This window comes from Camponotus floridanus, unplaced genomic scaffold (assembly GCF_003227725.1).
Source record: "Camponotus floridanus strain SB8 unplaced genomic scaffold, Cflo_v7.5 scaffold38, whole genome shotgun sequence".
Classification (NCBI taxonomy): Eukaryota; Metazoa; Arthropoda; class Insecta; order Hymenoptera; family Formicidae; genus Camponotus; species Camponotus floridanus.
In genome coordinates, this window is record NW_020229525.1 from 94548 (window position 1) to 119128 (window position 24581).

The window sequence follows — 24581 nt, forward strand, 5'->3', positions numbered from 1 at the left end:
TTTATACAAATTTTATTTTTATACAAATTACATTTTGAAATAATTTATTCTGTTTCTATTTCTACTTAATTCCTATTGATTAATAAAATAATCAACTTCAAGAAATAAATCTCTATCAAATAAATAAGCACGTAGAGATGTTAATTTTTATTTTATAATTAAATTTTGAAGATTAGAGGGTGAAATTTATTTTTTTCTTTCATTGTAAGAAATTAACAGAAACAATACGAGCCGATGCGATGCATGATATGGAATAAATATGTAACAGTATGTCTTATCAAGAGAGGTGGAGTCACAGGAAAATCGGATCTCTTTTCATTCTCTTCCTCTCTTTTTCTCTCTTTCTCTCTCTTTGTCTCTTTTTCTCTCTCTTTGTAGATGGGCGACGTTGGACACCATTACGCTGAATCGTGGCTGTAGATTGGTCGGTCGGCTGCTGGTGGGAACAGAGCTTATCCGGTTCGACTAACTGCGCCCCACCAAACTCGTGAACCAAGCTAGTCGATTCTAATGTCGAAATACACGCGAGGAGGGAACTGATACTACACGAGAGAAGCCTGTTAAATTCACATCGCAACATTCTCGATATCGACATCAAAGGAAAACAAGTTCAGCGCATCAAACAACGTTTCGTTCAGTTGAGTTATTGATTCGATTTCGTATAGTGAACAATTTATTTTTAAATTCTATGATTTTTTAAAAAATCTTGTGTTGTGAAAACATACATTCGCGTATTGTGTAAAACTTCCAATATAAAAAAAAAGAAGACATGCCATCATTTCATGACGATTTTGTCGCGGGTGAACCTTCGAATCTCAGCAACATCACCAACATGATGCATTATAATCAAAGTAACTTTAGTGTCCCGTATCGCCAGCAACAGCAACAGATCGCGAATAATCAACAGCAACAATTAATAATGCAGCAAGCGCAGCAACAGACATCAATGCAACAGGTTCAACCGCACGCGGTTGCCGCCGCCGTCATTGATGGGAGCCACTGGTATGGATGTTCTCACAGACCTATACCAGCGACACCAGCTCTGCATCCTCAGCATCAGCCGAATGCGCACACACACACAATTTCCTCGCAATTCTTTAATCATGCCGAAGTGCTCTCTGGATGGTCTTATCCTCATTACTCGCAATATATTCAGTATCCACAACAACTGCATCATCTTCAACCGCAGTCGCAACAGCACTTACAATCAAACTCAGCGCAGCTGCTCATTCATCGTTCGTTGCTAGATAATCTTAACGAGTCACATTCCTCGCCGGAACAGAATATACAGCAACATTCGTCACCTCAACAACTTTATTCGCAACATTCATCGCCGGAGCAGAATATACAGCAACATTCGTCACCTCAGCAACTTTATTCGCAACATTCGTCGCCGCAGCAAAATATGCAGCAACAATCGCCACCTCAGCCGATCTGTTCGCAACATTCGTCGCCACAGCAAAACATGCAGCAACATTCACCACCTCAAGAACTCTGTCCACAACATACGTCACCGCAACAGAATTTACAACAACATTCGCCACCTCAACAAATCTGTTCGCAACATTCGTCGCCGCAGAATATGCAGCAAAGTTCACCACCTCAGCAACATTATCAGCAGCATTCGTCACCGCAGCAACACATACAAATTTCGCCACCGCAACAACAGTGTCAGCAACAGCCATCACCGCAGCATCATGTTCACTGTGGCCAGCGTCAAATTTCGTTAACCAAACAACAGCTTCAAAGATACCAGAATTCATCATCTACAAGTTCTTACAGACAGCAAATGTTATTGCATGAGTGGGGTATCAGACATGAGAATGGCGGAATGCCGATTTTAAATCCGCATTCATCAATATCCGTCAAAGTAAATAATGTAAGTGACAATATAAACAACAACGTAGATAGTAACATGAGTGGCAGTAATAGTACGGTGTCCCCTAATAATCCAAATGTGATGTACGATGTGGACTTACCGTGTACCTCCGGATATAATATCAACCAGTCATCGACATCCGCAGCCATACCATCTACGTCGAGAGAAATGTCGGCCATAGCATCTACATCGAGAGAAATGCCGGCCATAGCATCTACATCGAGAGAAATGCCGGCCATAGCATCTACATCGAGAGAAATGCCGCCCATATTATCTACACCCAGAGACATGTCGGCTATACCGTCGACATCAAGAGGACTACCGTCCACTTCTAGGCGTCAACCATACGTTTCCAGAATGCCGCATGGAAGAAGAAGTCCATACGAATGGATGAAGAGATCATCGTACCAGAGTCAACCGAAGCCAGGTCAGTATGATTGTCATTTAAACACATTATAATTAATAAAGATCATTTCAACATCTCTCTTACACCTTTTTCCAAATTAGAGATTCTAATAATGGTGTAAATTTATTCAATAGTAGAACCTTTGCATGCTTTGAAAATTGGCAAGATTATTATAACGATATTAAAATAATAAAAAACAACGAAACACATTCAGAAAAATTATGACAAAAGTGTCAAAACAAAATTAATTCGGTAAATATCAATTTAAATTCGTACTTGCATTATTAATAATTAAAAAAAAAATAGATATCCAAAACACCTATCTCTTAAAACACGATAGATAACACATTCCACGCTAAAGGAAAATTACTACTGTTTATTTCACAAAATCTTTAATTTTCACTCAAAAAACTTAATTCGCATATAATAGATTGCGCGTGCCGTCGGAAATATTTTATGCCTCGATTCGTCGCTCCCTAGTCCCACTTAATTTTTATCTTATCTTGCATATTTGACTAGATGTAGTACAACGCAATTTGTACGTGGAAATTATTGTCGATCAGATTTTTTTAATCTTAATTGATTGATGAAAGCAATTATGCCGCCTACAGTATTGATCATATTGATAAAATTTCATGAATCCACATATATATTCTTTTTCAAATTAGGAGTTGTTATATACTACTGTTACTATATTATTATTATTATATTTTATTTAATATCCAAATGAAGAATATAAAATCAAAAATAATAAATAATTTTTATATGATATATTAGTAAGAATATTTATATTATATATAATTATTTATTATAAAAATAATAAATAATTATATATAATATAAATATTCTTACTCGAGATATCTTAGAGAAAAAAATTTGGAAATAAATATAACTAAATATCCAATAAGAATAGAGCGTTAATTAAGTATTAAGCTTAATGGAGTAATTTTCTATTATAGAGTAATTTGCTATTATTATTTGCAATCTAATTTGAAAAGAATATTACGACTCCGAATTATATAAAATTGCATTAAAAGATTACACAGGCTTGCGAGGGTCAGTTACAAAAAGCAGAGTCAGTGAATCTAATAGATTTTTAATGCTGAAAATGAATTTGGCCGCAGAGTTTCTCCAGCACGTCAGGTTTTTGAGTAATTAATAATTAAATTGTTCAAAAAATGGATATTTTGGCCAATTTCGTGAATTTATTATGGGGGAATCTAATTTTTTGAAATATTTCTGCCAATGGCATCGTATAATACTAATCTTTATTTTTCAAATCTATTTTCGTTTGCCGCCGCATGATTTTTTTTCGGACAATTTAATCACAAATTACTCAAAAACCTGACGTGCTGGAGAAATTCTGCGGTCAGATTCGTTTTCAGTGCCAAAAAATCTATTAGATTCACTTATTCTGATTTTTGTAACTAACAGAACCTAAAATTGCACAAGTCTGTATTATTATAAACTTATTAAAGATTATTATAAACTTATAACAAACAGTTATTAATGAAATATTGCTCAATCAGGAAAGTGCAGAATTTGCGAATATTAAAAACTTTTCAATTTTTATTTTCCTTAATCTCAGATCTGCGATTTTCACGAATTAATAATTATTGAATTCTTTTCTTCTAATATTTTTTAACAAAGTTTATTTACAATTGAAATATTCTTCTATAGTTATATACGATTAACAAAAAAGTCGTGTTTATTATAAAATACATTGTATGTAGAATTAAAAGCTATGATATTATCATAGTTTTATCATCGCAACGATAATATCTGATCAAGTGAGATGAGAAAATAAAAATCTATATCCCTATATTATCGAGGATTATAATCAATAATGCAATCCACATTCTAAGCACAACATATATATCTAATTACAAATTCAAATCACGAATATCGAATTGTGTAGAACTAGAATTAAATTGAAATAGAAGCTCAAAAGAGTATCTGAAAAAATAGAATATATCTTTCTTTCATTTTTCCATATTATAAATACTTGCAATATTATCGAGAATATATATTAATTATATCTTTGAAAGAATATTAAAGATCCATATCTTTTATCAGAACATCAATATAAAATTTAATGTTGAAAAAGGAACAATTCTACAGATCGCTCAGTCGCTGCGAGAGACGCGCAAATCTTACAAATATTATTTTTTACGAGATTTGAACGAGTAATTTTCGGTTACAAAAGATCGGTTGAGAAATCGGACGATTTAAAAATCGCGTAATGAAGCTTAACACGCGTGTTTAAGACGCACATGTCTAACGAGAACGCCGAGGACTTGTTCGCCACGATTATAAACACGTCTCGGCGGTCTAGATACGGCAAACCATGTAAACACGGTAACAGACGAGCAAACATCTAATTGCTCTCAAATATTTGTGAGATAATCCTCTCTCTCTTTCCCTTGCTCCCTCTCTCCCCGATCCGACCGTCCTCTTGTCATACACCTGAATTTTTCTCCGGTTCCGAACGAAAATCCCGTTCGTTCGTACGATGTCCTGAATCAACACGACACGCGACAAGAAAGAGTTAACTCTCTTACGTAGCAAACCGCGTGTTCTCGCGAGGCCGAGTGTATCACTCCAGTGAATTTCTTAATACACATATCGATAGGTTCTCGCACGATGAAAGAGATGTCACGTTCATTCTTGCAGCGTGCGACGCTGCTGACAACGCGGATTCGCCTTCGCCAATTAACGAACTCTGCTGCCGACTTGAAACCCTCGGTAGGAATTACAATCGAAATATTATTATCATTGTGTACAATGGTACTTTGATGTTTCTTGCATGCGTTGTATTGCATGCAAGTACTCGATGTTATTAGTAAAGTGAAGAATGTTGTGATTTAACTGGTAGAACTGGCATTAAATTTAAACAAAAGCTTGTAAGCCTTCACATACAGATGCGCCTAAAGAATATCTGATAAAGGATATTTAATAATTTTTCCCATACTTTATGGATATTTGTAATATTTTTGAAATATTTATTACAATTTTGAAAGAATATTGAGGTAGAGAAGAGCTTCAGAAGATATGATATTCAAAAAAGTGTCAAAAATTCTATTTTATATATAAGGATAGGAACCTAAAAAATATTTCTACACAAAATCTATATTAAAAAAATCTTTTTTTTAATTATTTTTCATATACGTAATATGTAAATATATCATGACGACGTATCTTGAGATTTCTATAAGATATGCAACGTTAACAATGTTGGAAAGATCAATTAATTCTACACAGTGACAATATTAATAAATATTAATTAATCTCGGCTTGAGAAAATCATTTATTCGCGCGATGTCTCTTGAACTCTCACTGTTCACTTTATTTTTTCAGTCATCTTTAGACCAATATAAATTTTTCCAGGCAAATTAAAAACTAAAATAGTCATTTGGTACTTTTTTCTAGAGAGTTTATTCGCGCACACTATTTGGAGTCCATTTTTCCTTCCAGAAAATCGATTTTTCATATTCTTTCATTCGATTGGAATTAATATACCCGTAGAAAAACAGTACCTCCCCCAAAAATCCTGTTGTTCTTAGGGTCTAAAGCTATCAAGTTCTTTCTAGATTCTCTATTCCTGATTTTCTCTTTCGTTACATCTTCCGTCTCATTTGCATCTTATAAAGTAGGACATTTAATAATTTTTCCCAAATTTTTTATGAATTTATAATATTTTTAAAATATTTATTACAATTTTGAAAGAATATTGAAGGTAGAGAAGAGAATCAGAAGATACGATATTTAAAAAAGTGTCAAAAATTCTATTTTATATATAAGGATAGGAAACTAAAAAATATTTCTATACAAAATCTATATAAAAAAAATCTTTTTTTTAATTATTTTTCATATACGTAATATATAAATATATCATGACGACGTATTTTGAGATTTCTATAAGATCTGCAATATTAACAATATTGAAAAGATCGATTAATTACTACACATGATCAATGAATTCTTCACACTTGAGAAAATTGTTTATTTGCGTGATGTTTCTTGAAATCTCACTGTTCACTTTTTTTTCAGTCATCTTTAGATCAATAAAAATTTTTCCTCGCGAATTAAAAATTAAAATAGTCATTTGGTGGTTTTTTTCTAGTTTATTCGCGCACATTATTTGATGTCCATTTTTCCTTCCAGAAAACTGATTTTTCATATTCTTTCATTCGATTGGAATTAATATACCCGTAGGAAAAAAATATCTCCCCTGAAAATCCTGTTGTTCTTCGAGTCTAGAGCTATCAAGTTCTTTCTAACTTTCAAATTCTTTCTATTCCTGATTTTCTCTTTCGTTACATCTTCCCTCTCATTTGCATCTTATTTGACGCGCGTGCAGCAAGTACGCCTTTAAGCACCTTAAAACGGCATGCATCCCCTGTACCTTCCAGCGGCTATTATCTGCATTTTATGGTTATATTGCAGGTAGAAGCGCCGCTCGGGCAGAAGCCCCTCCTCATGACAACGGTCTGCTCGCATAATATACAGAAATGCGAGGCTGTCGTACAATCTCGTGAGGAAGACGCTTTCTCGTTCGCGAATCGCGCGCTCGTTCCGTGAGAGCGATCCTAGCGATGGCAGCACGCGATTTTTACCGGTTTTTACGACACCTTTCGTCTCGCCGCGATTCCTTTATCGACTTGTGCGGTTGGAAGCACCACCAACAATGGCGGAGGAAAGATTCAGCCCTTTGAGGACGGTTATTCTTTTCTTTTGAAAAATCGAGCTCTTACAAAATTTATAAACATATTTTTATTTAAATGAAAACACGCTTTTGATTAAAAATTGAATTAAAATATCTGTAATTTTCTTGAGACAATCAGTTACATCAACATCACATATTCATATCTTTATTCATATCTTCTGTTCTTTTTTCTCACTGACTGGCTGTAAACGACACGTCTTCATTTCTTTTTTTTTTTTACTAGACTCAGATTAAGTAAGAGAAAAAAATGTCTATCAATAAGTTTGAATATTCTTCTGGACTTATTCTCTTTCCGGTTCCAACTGATTTCGCATATTGTAATTGATAATTTATCTGATCAATTTAACTTTAAAGTTATTAAATTAATTTTTATCTTCAAAAAACTTTAAATCTTAGAAGAGAAATGAGTGAAAAATATGAAAAAATGCAACAACTATTGATTAAAGCTAAAAACGTATATAATATATTTGTCTTCTTTTTAAAAAAACTTTAAAATGCCTTTATATATGCCTTTATATATCCTTAAAGGGATAAACAAATTTTCATACAAGTGTAACGAGATTTTACGATTATAATTACTTTTTAGTCAGTGATTATAGATGAATAATCGAGTGTAAAAAATTTAATTGCTTTGTCACGTGGTTTTAACGCATCCGACACGTCTTTATAATCTTTTTACTATTGGTCAGCGTCGAAACATCTTTCTCAATGAAGAACTCAGCACGTCTTATTGTAGCTTAGAGAGCCAGAAGCGTGACGGGCCCAAAATATCAGTGATTCCCAATTATGGTTAAATGTTTGGACAACACCAAGCCTAAATATAACTAAGGCAGGTAGAGGGAGAGAGATACATATAGCATGAAGATTTGCAGATTTTAACATCTATCCACACTATTCATGTCAAATAGCGTTTTCATTTCTGTATCATTTATCTTCTGTCTCGTATAGCCCCACGATAGGTTCCCTTTGCAGAAAAGTTGTTCGAAAAGAACTTTTTTAGTTTTCTCAGACCATCTTTCTATTCTCCATTGGATCAGGTAACGCTCAGTTTCAGTATAACTAATCCTTGGAATGGAATCTTTTAAGTCTATTTATATCCGCATGCAACATAATTCAATATTCACAATAGTTGCTACCAATATGTACAATAGTTGCTACCTTTTTCTCCTTTACCCTTTATTTACTCGCCAACTTATTTACGATAATTGCATGTTCGCGCATGGTTTTGTATTAACACATTATATGCAGGTTCAAACTGACCTAAGAATTCGTTTCACGCCAACGAACTCTAAACATAGATGTTGGAGAACAAGAGTGGATCGTTTAAAATTGGTTATTAGACATAGAATATTTCTGTAGGGGTGCTCTTTGTTATTTTAAAACTAGATCTCTACAGTAGGTGTCGTAAATTATAAGAAAAATTATTAAAAAATTATAAGATATTGACCAATTAATTGAATAGAAAATTAATAAGAAAAATAATTGAATATGATTGATTAATTTTTTACAGCTTAAAACTTACTACACCTACCGAACTCGACTTAATACGCTACATCTAATTTCTTTATCTCTCTAACATGTAGAAATAGCGTAATGATTAGATCTCTCTGGATTCGAGCTTAAGCAAAGTTCTCTAATTTTATTTGTGTCTTTCAATATGTTATAAAATCCATTGCTAACCAAAATATTAATTATTTAATAATTTTATTTTTACGTTACTAATTTACGTGTATATTATTAATTTAAGTGTGTATTTAAAAATATACTATTATGTATATATAATTTATATGAAACAATTTTAAAAATGATTATTTATATATTACTTGTGTATTACTTATTTATCTTTATAATATATTTTGCAAGTTTAAGAAAATTTAATACTTTTTTATCTCTTAATTGATATATCTCAATCTCATCGTTGCCATGTATATTTAATCTATCAAAAATGTTCAAAAATGTTAGGCTTGCTTCAATCGAGAAATAGTATTTAAACATTCAATATATAATTAAAGAGTAAATAATTGCGAAAAATATAAGGATATTGCGCGAAGTATTGTAAATAAAAGAATCCTTTTAAGAGCGGGAAACGAAGAATATATATTCGTAAATATCATTCTCAAATCTTAGAAAAAAATCGTACAAAATCTTGGAAAAAAGAAGATGGTTGTTCAAAGCTGCTGGAGAAATATTTGATGATTGCCACAAGGAATATATATTGAAATATACATACACATATCTCTGACAGCTATCAGCAATCATTTTTTGCAGTTCTTCCAAATTTTTATAATTTGCTAGACTAAAAATACTTGTGAAACACAAATGGTTGGGAATCCGAATCTGAGTCTTTTGCTTTCTGTGCAACTGCTCTATGTTTTTACATTGAGAAAAATCATTTGATTGTATCAACAAGACGTATCTGATAGAGGACATTTTGGTAAATCAAGCACAATTTCTAGTTATCGCAATAAGACTCGATTTTTTATAACTAGAATGTTTTAAACTTTACTACAAGGATTTGGTTATTTTCTAGTTAGATCTATATAAAACCTCTTGTTATTAACTAACATGAACACAGTGATGCCATTTTTTCTATAAATTTAGTATCATTATCAAGAAAATTTAGTAAATTTAACAGAAAGAAATTAATCATTCTCATCTGATAATTCCTAAAGGAATTCTGGTTCACTCATTTTCCAACAGACATACTGATTGAATCTATTAGATTCCAGATCTATTAGATTTCTAATTAATCCAACCAGATTTTTTTCTTAGTGTACATATATTCATCGCGTCCCCTTCCCAAGAAAATTTTCTTAATTTATATTTTATGCAATATCGTTATATTCTTTCATAAAATTGTCTACTTTTCATAATAATATTTGAATACATATTTTTCTCGACTGAAACAAATCTAGCATTTTTGGGTATTACATGTATACGTACGTATATATGTATATGTTACGCAACTGCACACGGTAGAAAATCCCTGCTCGCGTACGCGGGCCATTTGATATGCGATATACAAATGCGAGATGGCACAATAGAGGTAATTGTGACGCCGCTGACAAATGGCACCCGCGCGAGTCGGCGCACATGAGTCGTGGCGGCCCGCGCCGACACGAGAGATATCGTCGGGGGTTGTCAAACGCCCACAGGAAAAGCGGGGCACGCGCTTTTGCCATTTCGCGCCGCGAAATGGAAGAGCAAACGCTATAATGGGGTGGCAACGAGTCCCAGGAGCATCGTTTCTTCCGCTCCCTCGCTCGCCGTCTTCCGTCTCTTTCTCTCTCTCCCCTCTTTCTTTCTCCTTCTTTTTCCCTTCTTCTCTGTCTCGTAGCAGTTGTCTCTTTCTCTTGTTCCCTCTCTTTCTCTTTCATCGCTCGTTCGCATTTTCCACTCGAGAAAAATAGCTCGGCTGGATTGCGAGTCTACTCGTTCAAAGACAAACTATGATGAACCAATGTCAAATCGGCCAAGACACGTTTTGAAAAATTTTCCCCGATACTGTTGAATGTGCATAAAATATATTAGCACAAAAATAATTAAACGTACAATATAATATATATATTTTCGCTTCTCAAGATGTGAGGAAGGAGTACAACTGATATACGTATTTTGTGCTTACAATCGCGTTATTGAGAACATTCTCGTGCAGTCGCGTTCAACGCGTCATCATCGGGATCTGGGTAATCATAGGTGCCAGTCCCGATATCGGTGAGATGAAAAACGCCGACGGTAATCCTTCCTGACTGACTCACACGCTTGCATGCGGCCCGTACGTGCAACGAAAAATCCCGACCCGACACTCGCCACCCTTCAAACAAGAGCCCATACAATCCGCAAACTATCTGAGGGGTGTTGCCGCGAATAGTGTCTTCAGAATGTAAAAAGTTGGAACTTCGAGTCGTGCAGAGTTGTCCCGTTAACCGTGTGAAAAAGTTTTCCAGAAACTAGAAACGATGATTTTTTCCAAGTCACCTTTTTCGCAGATATGATATTAAGAGGGCGAATCGTTCATCTTCGATGTTAAATCGTTTTTATTTTCCCAGTTTTCATTCTTTTTATATTTTATAAATTTTACAAATTTTCTTTTTATATTTTATAGAATTTGTCATAAATTAAAAATTATATTATATTTAAATATTATATAAAATATTTAAATATTATATATGTATTTTATAATTTAAATATTATATATATTATAAAATTTAAATATTCTATATTTTATTCAATGTTATATTTTTTCTAAAAAATTTGATATATGTTACTATACACCTTATCAGATTATATTATTAATTCTTTTTCATTATTGTTGTCATTATATAGTCTCTATTAAAACTTTATTTTTTCATTACATTTAGGTAATTTTCTTAATTTTAATAAATAATACAAATATTTATTTAAATCATCATTCCCTACAGAAATTTCATATAATAAATTAATTACACATACAGGGGAGGACAAGCATTTGTTATTTTTCAATATATGAATAATCTGATTCTCTCATTTCTTACTATTATATCGCATTTTGGTGAATGATATAACTTCTTTCATCTCGCGATAAAGAGGGAGATTGATTCGAAATTGCGAAATTATCTTTGCGAATGTGGCGTGATGAGCTTCCCCGTCGCTCATACGAGGAATCTATCGCAATTAAGGCGAGTACAGTTTGAATTTTTTTTTTTGATTCGATTACAATCTTCAAGAGATAAAGAGTCTGCCTTTTGATAAGGTTTAAGGATATTTCATGTTTGTTTACGTGCATCAAGTTGCGCGACATTTGCTCTTTACGCGTCAAATATTTACACGTCTAACAATATGCAGCATGTATGACAGAAAAAAAGTAAAAAAAGAAGAAAAATTCGAGCCACATCGCGTGATATCGTATTGACAAAACTATAACGAACAGTGTCTAATATTTATTTTTCGTTTATCTCTCGTGTGTAGTGCTTTATTTATATAACAGAGATTTAAACTGATCATTACGCAATCATGAAGTAATCGATTTGTTATAAAAAATCTCTCATAATCGAGAAAGATTTCCTTTTAAAATGTTTTCTCGCTTATTGTTAAATCTTTCGCTTTTTCAAAATGTTACTCGCAAATTTGGCATAATTCTGTTTTCTCAGAAAAAAAATAATAAACTTTGTGTGTGCGCGTCTTTTTTATTTTTACAATTATCAATTTAATTATATTTTAATTATTTTAGATGAACAAATGATGATTGAAACACTAAGTTACATTTCGAAATCGGAATCGGTAGCGACGGATAAGATGTAACTATCGGTAGCGAACGCGTGTCAATTTATTGTATAACGTGCGTTCTCTTACACAGGATATACGGCAAAGATGTGATTCAAACATTATCATAGATATGGAGAGCTCGAAGTGCCCGCGATAACGATCGATCTCAATCTAAGTAAATGAAAACTCGAAACCCGACAGTTCATAATATATTGCTGGGTGTTATATTTGAACAGATTATACATAGATTTAATACAATAAACGTGCGCACGCCGACGCCTATCACCTAAATATCAATGTGTGTCGCCTAATTCTGTAAATCCTCCATACTTACGTTACATCTCGCACAAATATTTTTTGCACATATAATATCGTAAAATAATTATTTCGTAGGAAACGTAAAAAATATAGATGTATGAAATTTTATCTTCTAAAAAAATGTATACGTTATGTGAAAGTTTCAGACCCCTTAAAATTCATAATTGTTTTAAAATGGACGTGAACGTATTATTTTTTAAATAACTAAAATATAATCTTCAGATATATAAAAAATGTAGAGAAAATTTCGGTGTGAAAGTGATATATTCTCGTGCTTTGTTTTATTGTAAGGTCTCAATTTCTGAAAATAAATTCAGATTTTGTGACATAAAAAGATGAATTCTCTTTGTGTTATCTAGGTCTTCGTAAATTTTTCAACGTGAAAATTAAAACGGAAAAAAGTGTGTTTAAAAATATGCCCATTGTTTGAAATTTTTCTCTTCTCGCATTCTTCTCGCATTCTTCAAAACTCAAGGATTCTTACAACATATTTTTAGAAAGATCAAAGAGAAAACCGAAAGAAGAATGCATGTGTCGAAATAAAAATCTGAAAAATATAATAAGCACCGATGTGTGTGTTTTCGTAAAAGTTAGACAATCAGTTTGATTTTCTGTGAATACTTTTCACGAAAATATTGTACAAACTCCATTTTTCAACTCCAGGTTTTCTCAATAATTCATCGTTCCTCGATTCTATTATGTGTATCGGTCGTGCATCTTCGTCACGAGAACATCCTTTTGGGCCGAATTGCCAGCCATGTTGAATCCACCTGGATCCATGCCCGAAATGTGTACCGTCGAAAAGTCTATCTCTATAAGGTCGCCGCTTATTCGTGATGCCACGAAGGCCTCGGTGTCCCCTTATCGAGGAGTGGTGGATTAACGTGCACGCCTTTGATCTCGCCGGCGGGCCTTATCTAATCGTGTTCCTCTCTTCCATCTCGCCATCTCGCGCCGTTCCCATCCCTGTCTCTCATTCCTCTCCTTCTCTTTCTCTCTCTCTCTCTCTCTCTCTCTCTCTCTCTTTCTCTATTCTGTATTTTGTACGCGTGTTTTGTACCGCCACGAACGCGCCACGTCGTAAGAAACGCATTCACACCGTGCGATTGCCAACGCACTTTTTTTTTTACCGCTTTCTGACGTAGCTCGACGCGTCGCGTTTACCTCTTTCCTCTTTCCTTAGAAATAATAAGCGCTCCGCGTTACTCATCCGCGAATCGTAAATGCGTCTCTTCGTACTGTTGTTTCAGACTACCGTTATGGCTTTTTTATGTGCGCTTGTCTCTTCTGTATATAATTGCATTTGTCTTTTTTTTATATAATTTACATTTTTTAAATCATAAAAAATATAAATTTTAGTTTCCTCATATATATTAGAGGCTACACTCTACTTTGTTTTATTCCATCTCGAAATATTTCTTATGTGCTTAGCGCATGGTCGTTTTAGCAAGCTATTAACGTGACGAATGTGTAATGATTGTAATATGATATTAAATTTAGATTTAAATTTATAATATTTAAAACTAAACTGATTGGCGACGAATACATTAATAATTTACATTATTTCTAATTGTTATTTGGTTCTTATTTCTTTAATCCTTTCATAAATCTGAGATAAATAATTAAAATAAATCACAATAATTGTAATATTTATTGACATAATAAATAAATATATACTAGAATACTGAATTAAAGCAATTTAAAAATAATTAAGATTGAATGAACATTATCATAAAAAAACTCGTAATATAATTAATATTACTTTAATTAAATGAAATATTCAATGTTATAACGTGATTAGAAAAAACCTTAAATGAATATTCTCATCATAACCTGTGATTTGATAAAATTTTAAAACTGTTGAAAAATATTTTAGACTATTACATTATACATGTGGCGCATATCTATGTATTACATTCAAAATTATAGAATTTACACGCAATTATTTATCTCAGATGTAAAACTTTTTCTTATAAAATGGTTCATTACATCTACTTTGACCAATAATAATTTCTGTAAAATATTAATAATTTTTCTATATAATATGAATAAATTTTTCAATTAATTTCAAATAATATTCAGCGAAGGACAACCTTTCTCATATCGTCGATTATAATCGACGTGACTGTCGATCGTAGTCGGCGATGATACCGAAAGGATTAATCCGACGTGAAATTAATTTCGAAACATTGTTTCTTTGCTTGGTTAATGTCACTACGCGGTGTACGTGCTGAAAACGTTATCTCTTTAACGTATTATTGACAAGAGAATCAGTACGATAGATATTAACCACGTAATAATGCCGATCGTTATCTCTTCTTCTTCTTTTTTTTCAGGAAAAACTCGCACGAAAGACAAGTATCGTGTGGTTTACACTGACTATCAAAGACTGGAGCTTGAAAAAGAATTTCATCTCAACCATTACATCACGATCAAACGTAAAGCTGATCTTGCTCTTCAGCTCAATCTGACAGAACGACAAGTAAGTATAAATCCCACTCAAAAATTAACATTCAGTCTGTATGATGTCCTTTAATAGCTTCTTTTCGCACCATTCCTGCGATGTACGTATTAAGATTAAATTAGCAGAAATAAGCTTTATATCACAAAGTAAAAAAAAGAATAAGAAAAAGACAACTGCATACAATTATCTAGAGATTTCATTGTATATGATTTTTATATATTATATTTTACGAAAAAACTTAAATGCAAGGAGACAATAATTTTAGATTATGTATATTTTAAGAAATTATTTCATTTAATTATTATATACATGTTGATTTTAAGCTTTTCTTATGTAACTTTATTTCTGCTTTTTAGCTTCATTTTTATTTAAAATCATAAAAGAGGAATAATTTTGAAATTTATATTTAGATGTATTTTAAATTAATGCAAAGTATAAACACAGCTCTCTTCTTTCTTGAAAAAGTAATAGATAAATATAGTAATAGATAAACAATGAATACTAAGCAGAAATTATGCATATACTTGATCATCGCGACGCTTGATAAAGTAAAAAAAGTAAATAGAAGAGAATTGCCTAATACGTATCAATCTCTTAAATTACATCTCGTTATAAAAATTATCAGAGCTTGTCTTGCGCATGCTGCAAACATTTGAAAAAATCAAATATAATTGATGTAATTTTTAGACAAATTTATGTAATTGATATTAATCTAACAATGCGGTTCATTCTGATTATATATTTATGTTTCTTATAATAATAAATTTATTGTGTGTGAGAATTTTTTACATTTATATGATGTATATACATATTGTAATTACTATAATTATTAAAATTTAAATATTTTTATAAAACTTATCATGTTTCTTAAATCGTATCGCAAGACTTTTAGATTATCGATAATTTAAAAACGCATGCCTAACATACTCTTCTTACCACGCATCTAGCTTATCACATATAGATTATATATATCTACATTTATTACTGATAAATATATTAATATTCATTAATTGTTTTATTTGTCATATGTTTTGATTTATTAATATATAATTTGTATTTAATTATTAATACACACAATTAAAGAACGGACTAAAAGCCAGACGCAGAAAACAGGACACATAAATAATTGTCTTCAAAAGAGATTAATTATTAATTTATAATTAACAAATAATGATCAATATGTAATAAAGATTAATAATTAATTATTATTAATAATGTTACCAATTAATTAATTTTATAATAATTAATCATTAATTGAGAATTAAGTAATAAATCTTTTTTTAAGACAATTACTCACGCATTATTCTTGTTTTCTGAGTTTGACTCTTATTAGTCCATTTTACAAAATGCAGAATATAAATCTCTTAATTGTTAAAGAAATAAAGAATAATAACAATAGGAACAATGAATACTGTATACAAAGCAAAAATGGTGTACGCAACATATATAAAATATACATAAACATATATAATATAAATATATATAAATATATATTTTTAAGAAATACTGATATGTATTATCAGGAGAGATTAACTTTTAATTTAATAAAATTTAATTGGACAAAAAAAAGATAAAGATTATGGAAATTTCTCAAGTTAATCTCAATAAAATTACAAGACGATCAAATACAGTGTCAGCATTTTCAAAAGAACGATCCGGTTGAATGTTTCAGGTGAAAATCTGGTTCCAGAACCGACGGGCGAAACAGCGGAAACAGATGAAGAAGCAGGAGGAGCAGCGAACGAGGGATCAGCTGCGGCAGCAAGCGCAGGTAGTCACCGCCACCACGAACGTCGTGGACACGACGACCGGCGGAATGGCGAGTTACGCCGGTGGAGAAATGGGAGGGATGCTGGGCGGCCTGATGCACGCCAACGGCGGCGCTTCCTCTTCGTCCATGGCCATGTCAATGCAGGCAGCACCGCTCCTGCCAACATTGCCCGCGTGGATGTCGACATCTCCGTCCACGTCGTCCGCGCAACCCACGCAACCCCCCGTGCCACCGCAGCCCTTATCGCAGCCTTTATCACAACCCTTATCGCAACCCTTATCGCAACCCTCCTCGCAGTCCCTGACACAATCTTCATCTCTATCGGCGCCTCTGCATCCGTCGGAAATAATAGCCCTGAATACGGTGCTTAATCCATCGCACTCATCAGCACCGTAATACAATCTAATTTCGGGGCGTGCGGAAACCCTATTGTTCTCAAAAGGATGAATAGAACTTAACTTTTGAGACAAAGATAATGAGTGCAACAACGATGGGGGCGAATGCGAGTGGATATCAAGACGGTCCATTACCTTGTTCGTATCGTACTTTATTTATTACAAGACGAAATCGAAATAGTTCGTGATCGGGCGAATGGAATGTCTTATATTCACTTGCATGTTCCTCATCCGTCTGTGATAAGCGACTCTAATCAACGATTCGTGGATGTGTATATATGTATATACATATGAAACATATGTATATACATATGAAACATATGTATATACATATAAATATCTATATATATATATATAAATATTTATATATATATATATATTTTATATATATATATATATATATATATATATATATATATAAAATACGTATGTGGACTAATAGATGTACATAAAATAAAGTAGATGTAAATACATGTAAATAGATAGAGATTACTATAATTAAATAAATGATTTGATCTCATAAATTTCTTGACGTCCACATATCCACGGCAACTCTCGTTGATGTGAGTCGCATCTCGATTTTTCTATTAGCAAAAATTAAAACTTAATGCGCTACTAATTTAAATATAATTATTAAATATAATTATATATGCGTACTGGTGCGCATATATTTAAAGTCTGTATATAAATAGGATAAATAATTAGAGCTTATTAAGATAATTATTATTATATAAATTATCACTGTTATTGTTCATATTTAATACGAATAAATATAATGCGTATCAATATGCATCCAAATTAATCTGATATATGTTTTACGTTTAACCTTTTCCACAATTTAAGATACGCCTAACATCTGAAAGTGGATGTACAATAAACTGTATGAATGCCTCCATATGCCATATTCTATTATACTCTATTATTGCAATATATAATATTGTACCTGAATATTACCTGCCATTTCTTTGTAATATTCGCAACTTTCGTATAATTGCGTTTTAAGGTAAGGATAGCATAAGTATTCAAAAATAATAAAGTTAGCCAAAACATACGAGCTGATTCTTCAACTGCAAAGAGAGCATTTTACTTAATAGACGAGATAAAGAAAAACGCACTATAATGATTATGATGTCTATATATGTCTTATATATATTGGTTATTTCTCTATTGATTATAAATTAATTTTAATTATTTTTATTGGTAATTATAAATCATTTTTATTGCTATTATTTCTATTTTGACTATGAATTAACTTTAATTAAAATTGTATATAACGTTCGTGTAAAATTTTATTTAATGTTAAAATTTTAATTCTTGTGACAATTTTTAAATACACATGTCCGACGATGAAACTCCTTAAAACGATCATTTAATGCAAATACAATGCTGTAATGAGATTAGAGCCATTTTAAGTATCTCTTATTAAATGAAAAAGTACACAAAAAACATGACTTTTCTTATTCTGATCTACAGAAGTCGAACAATATTAAACTAAAATTTAATGGCTTTAGGAAGCATCATCGAATACACGTATTACTTAATAAAAGTTCTTCAATTTGTAATTAAAAAATTAGTCGGATTTAAGTCAAATTTGAATTAATCAAATGCATTGAATACCAAAAAATTTTGAATACTCGCGCATCCCCTAGTCACTATAATTTGATGTGACGTTTGTACTTCTTAAGAACGTAATATATACATATTAAAAAAATATGTATATATTAGATGTGGGTAAATAAAAGACCCACAATATAATATACATTATTTCATTTTATTTTATTTTTGTTTTATTATTCCATTAACGTTCGGAGTGTGATTGATCTTTAATATTATATATTGCAATTAATATTTTTTTCTAATATTATACATCGGCATATTTAATTTAGCGCACAATCTTTCTCTTCCATTTTTATATATTTTTTTATTTCTTTATGTGAACAAAAAAAAGTCGATCATGTGTATCTTGTACTTTTTTTTAATTTCCCGCGATTTATTACTTACGCATTTACACTTATCTCAAACATACATGCACATCAACGTCAATCATATGTGCATTTTGCTAAATATTAAATTTTATTAACAGAAAATATATAAGATTAACATAAACATGTGCCTTCGAATGAAATATGTAAATATGTCGAAAAAAATACGAAGTCGATACGAAGTTATTTAATTTGATAATTTAATCTAACAATATAATATGTATAAAAATGTTATGATCATTATTTAAAATCAAATTAAATATCTTAAATATATTAAAACATCCATACAAAATTTATTTTCTCTCTATATCCATTCGTATATTCCTATATCCGTTCGTATAATCACCTACACATAACAAAACATAGCAAACGATTAATTGTCGTTATAATCAATAAGTATAATTCAATAAGTATAATTTTTAATAAATAATATTGTATATATTGTATCGAATTTTGCAAAGATTGACATTGATTTTTTTATATCTGCTTAGCATGAAGATCTCATTGGAATTATATCAATTTTCTTCTTTCAATGTAACATCTATATTTTGATATTTTAAACAAAGTCAAATCATTTTCTTTTCGCACTATTTATATTTTTATCAATGTATTGGATTTGATTAACTTGTAAAATGACTAATAGAAAATTTAAAAAAAATTTCTATTATATTATATATGAAACTATTGTCAGAAACATTGATGCTGAAAAAAGGAAAGCTGCATTTTACACGTGAAAAAAATGCAAGAACTCAAATTCGATCCGACGAAACGTGAACTGAGAGTAATGAATAGAAAATTGAATTACATGTTATTAATTACTTATGTCATCCTTTTAACTCATGTCGAAAAAATGGGGTACACGAAGAATCTTTGGTTCCTTGCTCAACAACAAATCAGAAAAAAGAATCATTATTTAAATTTTTTCATCTCAATGCGATTTTACATTCAATTTTATGTATAAAATAGGTCATTTCTGGAATATAAATCAATTGTAGCTTTTTAAGAAAATTTTCCCCTTTTTCTTGCTTTTCAACGTTTCTTATTTTTATTATAACATTTTCAGATATTGCAAGAAACATCCAGTTTTCTTTGTTCAAAATTGTTTTAAAATAATCATATACAAGTCGATCAAAATCCATGTGGATATTAGAATATTTCACATTTCATTTTTCTTTTTTAACAAAAATGCACCCCGTTTCTAGACTAAGATAATAGTTAAAAATAAATGAACCATAATAGGCAATTTTAATAGATTGAATCGAGATGGCAACACAACAATAGCAGTAACAATAACGACTTACGATTAAATGTGTGAAGAAAACGATGTTTAACGGTATGTTAACATAATGAAAATGCGATGCTCTTCCTTAGTACGCATTAAATAGCAGAAACAGCCCTCCATTCGCAGAATTCGTGTTCAGATAGTGAACTCGATCTCCAGTATCTTGGACTAGCTCACGTGTACGTCAAATGACAGATTCGGTTCCGGAAGCGGGCCAGCCTTACTGTTTCTATAACCCGTCATCTTCAAAAGAAAAAAAATACAGATATATAAAATCGCCAAATTTTGCATCCGTCTTAGAGCTTCCGCACAAGGTGTTAAAGACATATCTTTACGTTACGATTTTTTCTGTGCGTTGACTGAAGTTTAAGTTTATGTACGGAGTTAAATTTACAATCTATACTTAACGTAACGTAATGCGATACGGAACACCTTGTGCGGAGGCCCTTAAAGTTTCACTCAATTATTGGGAAATAAAATTCGATTCGCTTTCGTCTCTTTTATATGTCGAACATGAAGTGAGAATGTGTTCGAGAATCCGGATTTAATTGAAAAGGTCGCTCTGATACAGGTATTATCGCATCGTGACGCAAGTAAGGGAATCAGATCGAATTAGATCGCGCGTAAATGCAAACGTAAAAACGCTTTATGCGAACGCTTGGATCATCCCTCCTCCCCGCCCCTCCTCCACCCTCGTCTCCCTCGATCCCCCGGATCGAGGAGACTGTACCCCATCTCCACGCATACCGCGAGCGCAGACGAAGGTGGCAACGAGTCCCGCGGGGGCACTGAAGTTAACTACCAGATCGATGTCCGACCCCAGCCCACGACCTCGTCTCCTGCCTCCCCCGGCTCGTGAAACCAACCCCCAGCACTTGGACGCGACCGAGAGCTCGAGTTCTGTCGAGGCGAATCGGGAACAACTTTGTCGCGGTTATGCGACCCGAGTCGATGATTTCTTCCCCGTCGGCGAGACGTCGCACGAAAACTCGCCCGTTCCGTAAACACGATTATCGCAGACGTCTAATGGTTATATTCGACGACCGCAATACTTTGAATTTACACAGGATAATTGGAAAAGTCAAGTTTCGATAACTAAAGGAAGATAAAAAGATCTTTTTCATAATTTCAGTAAAAATTAAATAAATCAATAATTCTTCAGATTCTTTTTTTTTACATAAAATTGACGTACAGTCGATTTTAAATAGAAGTGATATAAGATAGAAGTGGTCAATAATTTCAATCAATTCTAATAAATAATTTTAATTAATTCTAATAAATAATTTTTTCTTTTTAAACAAAATTATCAAGAAAATATCAAAAAAGATCATTATTTTAATTTTCTAATTCACAGATAGAGAGAAATATATTTAAAAAATATATATATACACATATATCACAGTAGAATATTTATATTAAAATTTATAATAATGTATTACCCATTTATAATAAATTACATTAATATAAATATTTATATTAAATCGTAAAATTAAATTTACTTTACTTGATCTTCATCAAAATAATTTTGTTGACAAACCTTTCAAAAATTTCAAGGTCTCGACGAGTGAGTCTGACAATATGACAAGCCCGACGGAGAGATGAACGCTGCGGAAAATTAATGGACTTGCTGCATAACCGTATCTATGGTCCAATTATTGCCGCGGTGCCGATTATACGAGGGTTCGAATATAGTTATTCTCCATTCGCCGATATATCATTGTTTCAACGGAAGAGAATACCATCGCGAATGATGTAAAAGCGACGAACTTGATATCGCTGGGTCTTTATATTCGTTTCGAATCCATTTGTCAAGAGAAGCTAGATCGCGACGTATGAGAAAGTCATAATTATTAATTAGAGTTTGACAATTATTTAAGTCCGTGTAGACGGATAATGCAAAATATATATTATTATAAATATGTAAAGATTCACACACATGCGCGCTCGTACACATATATTGCGTAAATTTTCAGATAATTAAAAGATTTATAAATAATTATTATTCTAATTAATTTAGGTAGCAAGAAATGTGCTTTTTATATGTTTACTCGTTTTCTAGGAAATATTTTGATGGCGATTTAATGTTACATGTTTTATGCATTATGCACGCAGCATAATATCGACGCGATAGAATTAATATTAAATACAACTGAGAAAAAAAGTGGTATTTCGAATCAAATTTATCCAACGATGTCGCACCGACAAAGAGAAGCCGCTCATTTGAAAACCGCGACACATAATAAACGAAAAGATGAATATAAATTCTATTCCAAATATAAACGCACGCTTTTTTTACTCACCATGATGCTAAAGGTGTTAATATGACATTTAACGAAATCGTTCATTTAAATAAACAACAATTTAAATAAACAAAACTGTGAAACAATTAATTACATATTCTATTAAGAATAATAATTTAAATTAAGAATACATATTCTAGTGTATTTATTATACAAATTCAAAGTTAAAATATTTTAAATATTATATAAAAATGAGAATAAAAAATAGAGAGTTAGAAGTTCAAAAATTAAAAATAAGTTTTTAGGTTCTTTTTAGGTCCTCCGTTTGTGATACTGTCTGTTCATCGTTATCCCGCATCAGGACGGCTTTTGATGTCAAAAGATGAATCTTTCTCATATTTTTCAAAATGTGACGAAAAGTACAATAGGGTCGCTAGAGACTGTTTGCGATATTCGCAGAACGCACGTGAAATATAGCAGTTAAACTAACGGGAAAAAGGTACGAATGAAAGACGATAAGAAGGAACATCGGCGTCAAGCTTTTTAAGGATTAAACGAAAGAAAAGGAAGGACAATCCGGTCGGCAGCCTGCGTAATTGGACCCGAGACGTAATAGTTTTTACGTACCAGAGTTTCTGACTGCAAAGGATGCTTCTCTTTGTTCGACTTGTGCTTGGGCTCCATCGGCCCACGTCGGAAAACACCAAATAGATTCTTTTATGAGGGCCATAAACTGTCTGAATCTCGATTCTCGAGTATCGATGGTTCCAAAGGGGCTAATCTGTTGATGAAAACTATAATAAAACGTCGACTCTTCGTCACGTATTTTGGAATCCTTTCTGCGCATCCTTACCGAGATATTTTCTGCCTTCCTCGTGTCATTTGTCGAAAAATATAAATTGTTGTGTATATTTTTTACATACACACGCGTGTTTTCTTTTTTTTAAACTGTTTTATCTCTTTATATGTTTTACGTTATAGATACTTAACTTACATATTTTATATTTGAAAATTTAATCTATATTTTTGACATTTAAAAAATTTTGAAGACAAAATATATCTTATCATTAATTATATTTTCGGGAAGGAAAAAAAGAAATTACGTGCAATAATATTTAAAAGTTAATGTTCCTTTGCCGTCTAAAAAAAGTACAAAAGTAATAAAAAAATTTATTTATATATAATTATTTTTTAAATTTTAACAAATTTTTTCAACGTCTTTTTTTGAAAATGAAAAACTTATCGTAAATTTATGAAACTCTTTATAATAAATATATTATGTATTTTAATTATAAACATTCTCTTTATAATTTTATAATATACAAATAAGTCATTAATAAGAGAATAATTAAATATTAAAATAATTAGTACTATAATTGTCACTAATAAAAAAAATTGTTAATAATAATTTACTTGCTACAAGAACTAGAACAGGTTTACGAAGGAGAGCAAAGATACAATTAAAAGAACAAATATTTTTGCGAATTGTTTCTGATTGATCTAAATTTATTAAGATTTAAGGATCAATGAACAAAGTTTTATTTAATGATTGTTATAAACATTTGTTATATTTTTTAATAATAATGCGGAAAATATTTTACACAATATTCGTTTCATTTCTTTTGCATTATTCTCTTACTCTTTATTATTATCTGTAGTAGACACATCTTTTTTCCTCTCTTTCGTCGAAAATTGAAAATAATCGATTCCTGTTTCAAATGTGTTTACAAACTTTGTATATATGTCGTATATGTGATCATATGTATGTGTTTTATTTCTCATGTGTTGGAAATGTGTTGGATCAACACATATAGAATTTCTTAAATGCTTCTTTTTTCTTCATGGAGATATAAGAGCTAGTATTAATTACACAT

General features: G+C 31.6%; 1 protein-coding gene and 1 long non-coding RNA gene across 2 annotated transcripts; one reads left to right on the forward strand and one right to left on the reverse strand.

Moving 5' to 3' along the window:
- The first annotated feature begins 185 nt into the window (after positions 1 to 185).
- LOC105253450 (homeobox protein abdominal-B) lies at positions 186 to 17494 on the forward strand. The gene is made up of 3 exons (XM_025411204.1): positions 186 to 2306; positions 14910 to 15055; positions 16710 to 17494. Exons 1-3 carry the CDS (start codon positions 770 to 772, stop codon positions 17202 to 17204), a joined length of 2178 nt encoding a protein of 725 aa, XP_025266989.1. The 5' UTR covers positions 186 to 769; the 3' UTR covers positions 17205 to 17494.
- A 1970-nt stretch (positions 17495 to 19464) lies between these two features.
- Positions 19465 to 23569, reverse strand: LOC105253413. The gene is made up of 3 exons (XR_889374.2): positions 23335 to 23569; positions 20487 to 20710; positions 19465 to 19531 (listed from the first exon to the last, which is right to left on the reverse strand). It is a non-coding gene; the product is annotated as an uncharacterized LOC105253413 (long non-coding RNA).
- Between the last annotated feature and the right edge of the window lie 1012 nt (positions 23570 to 24581).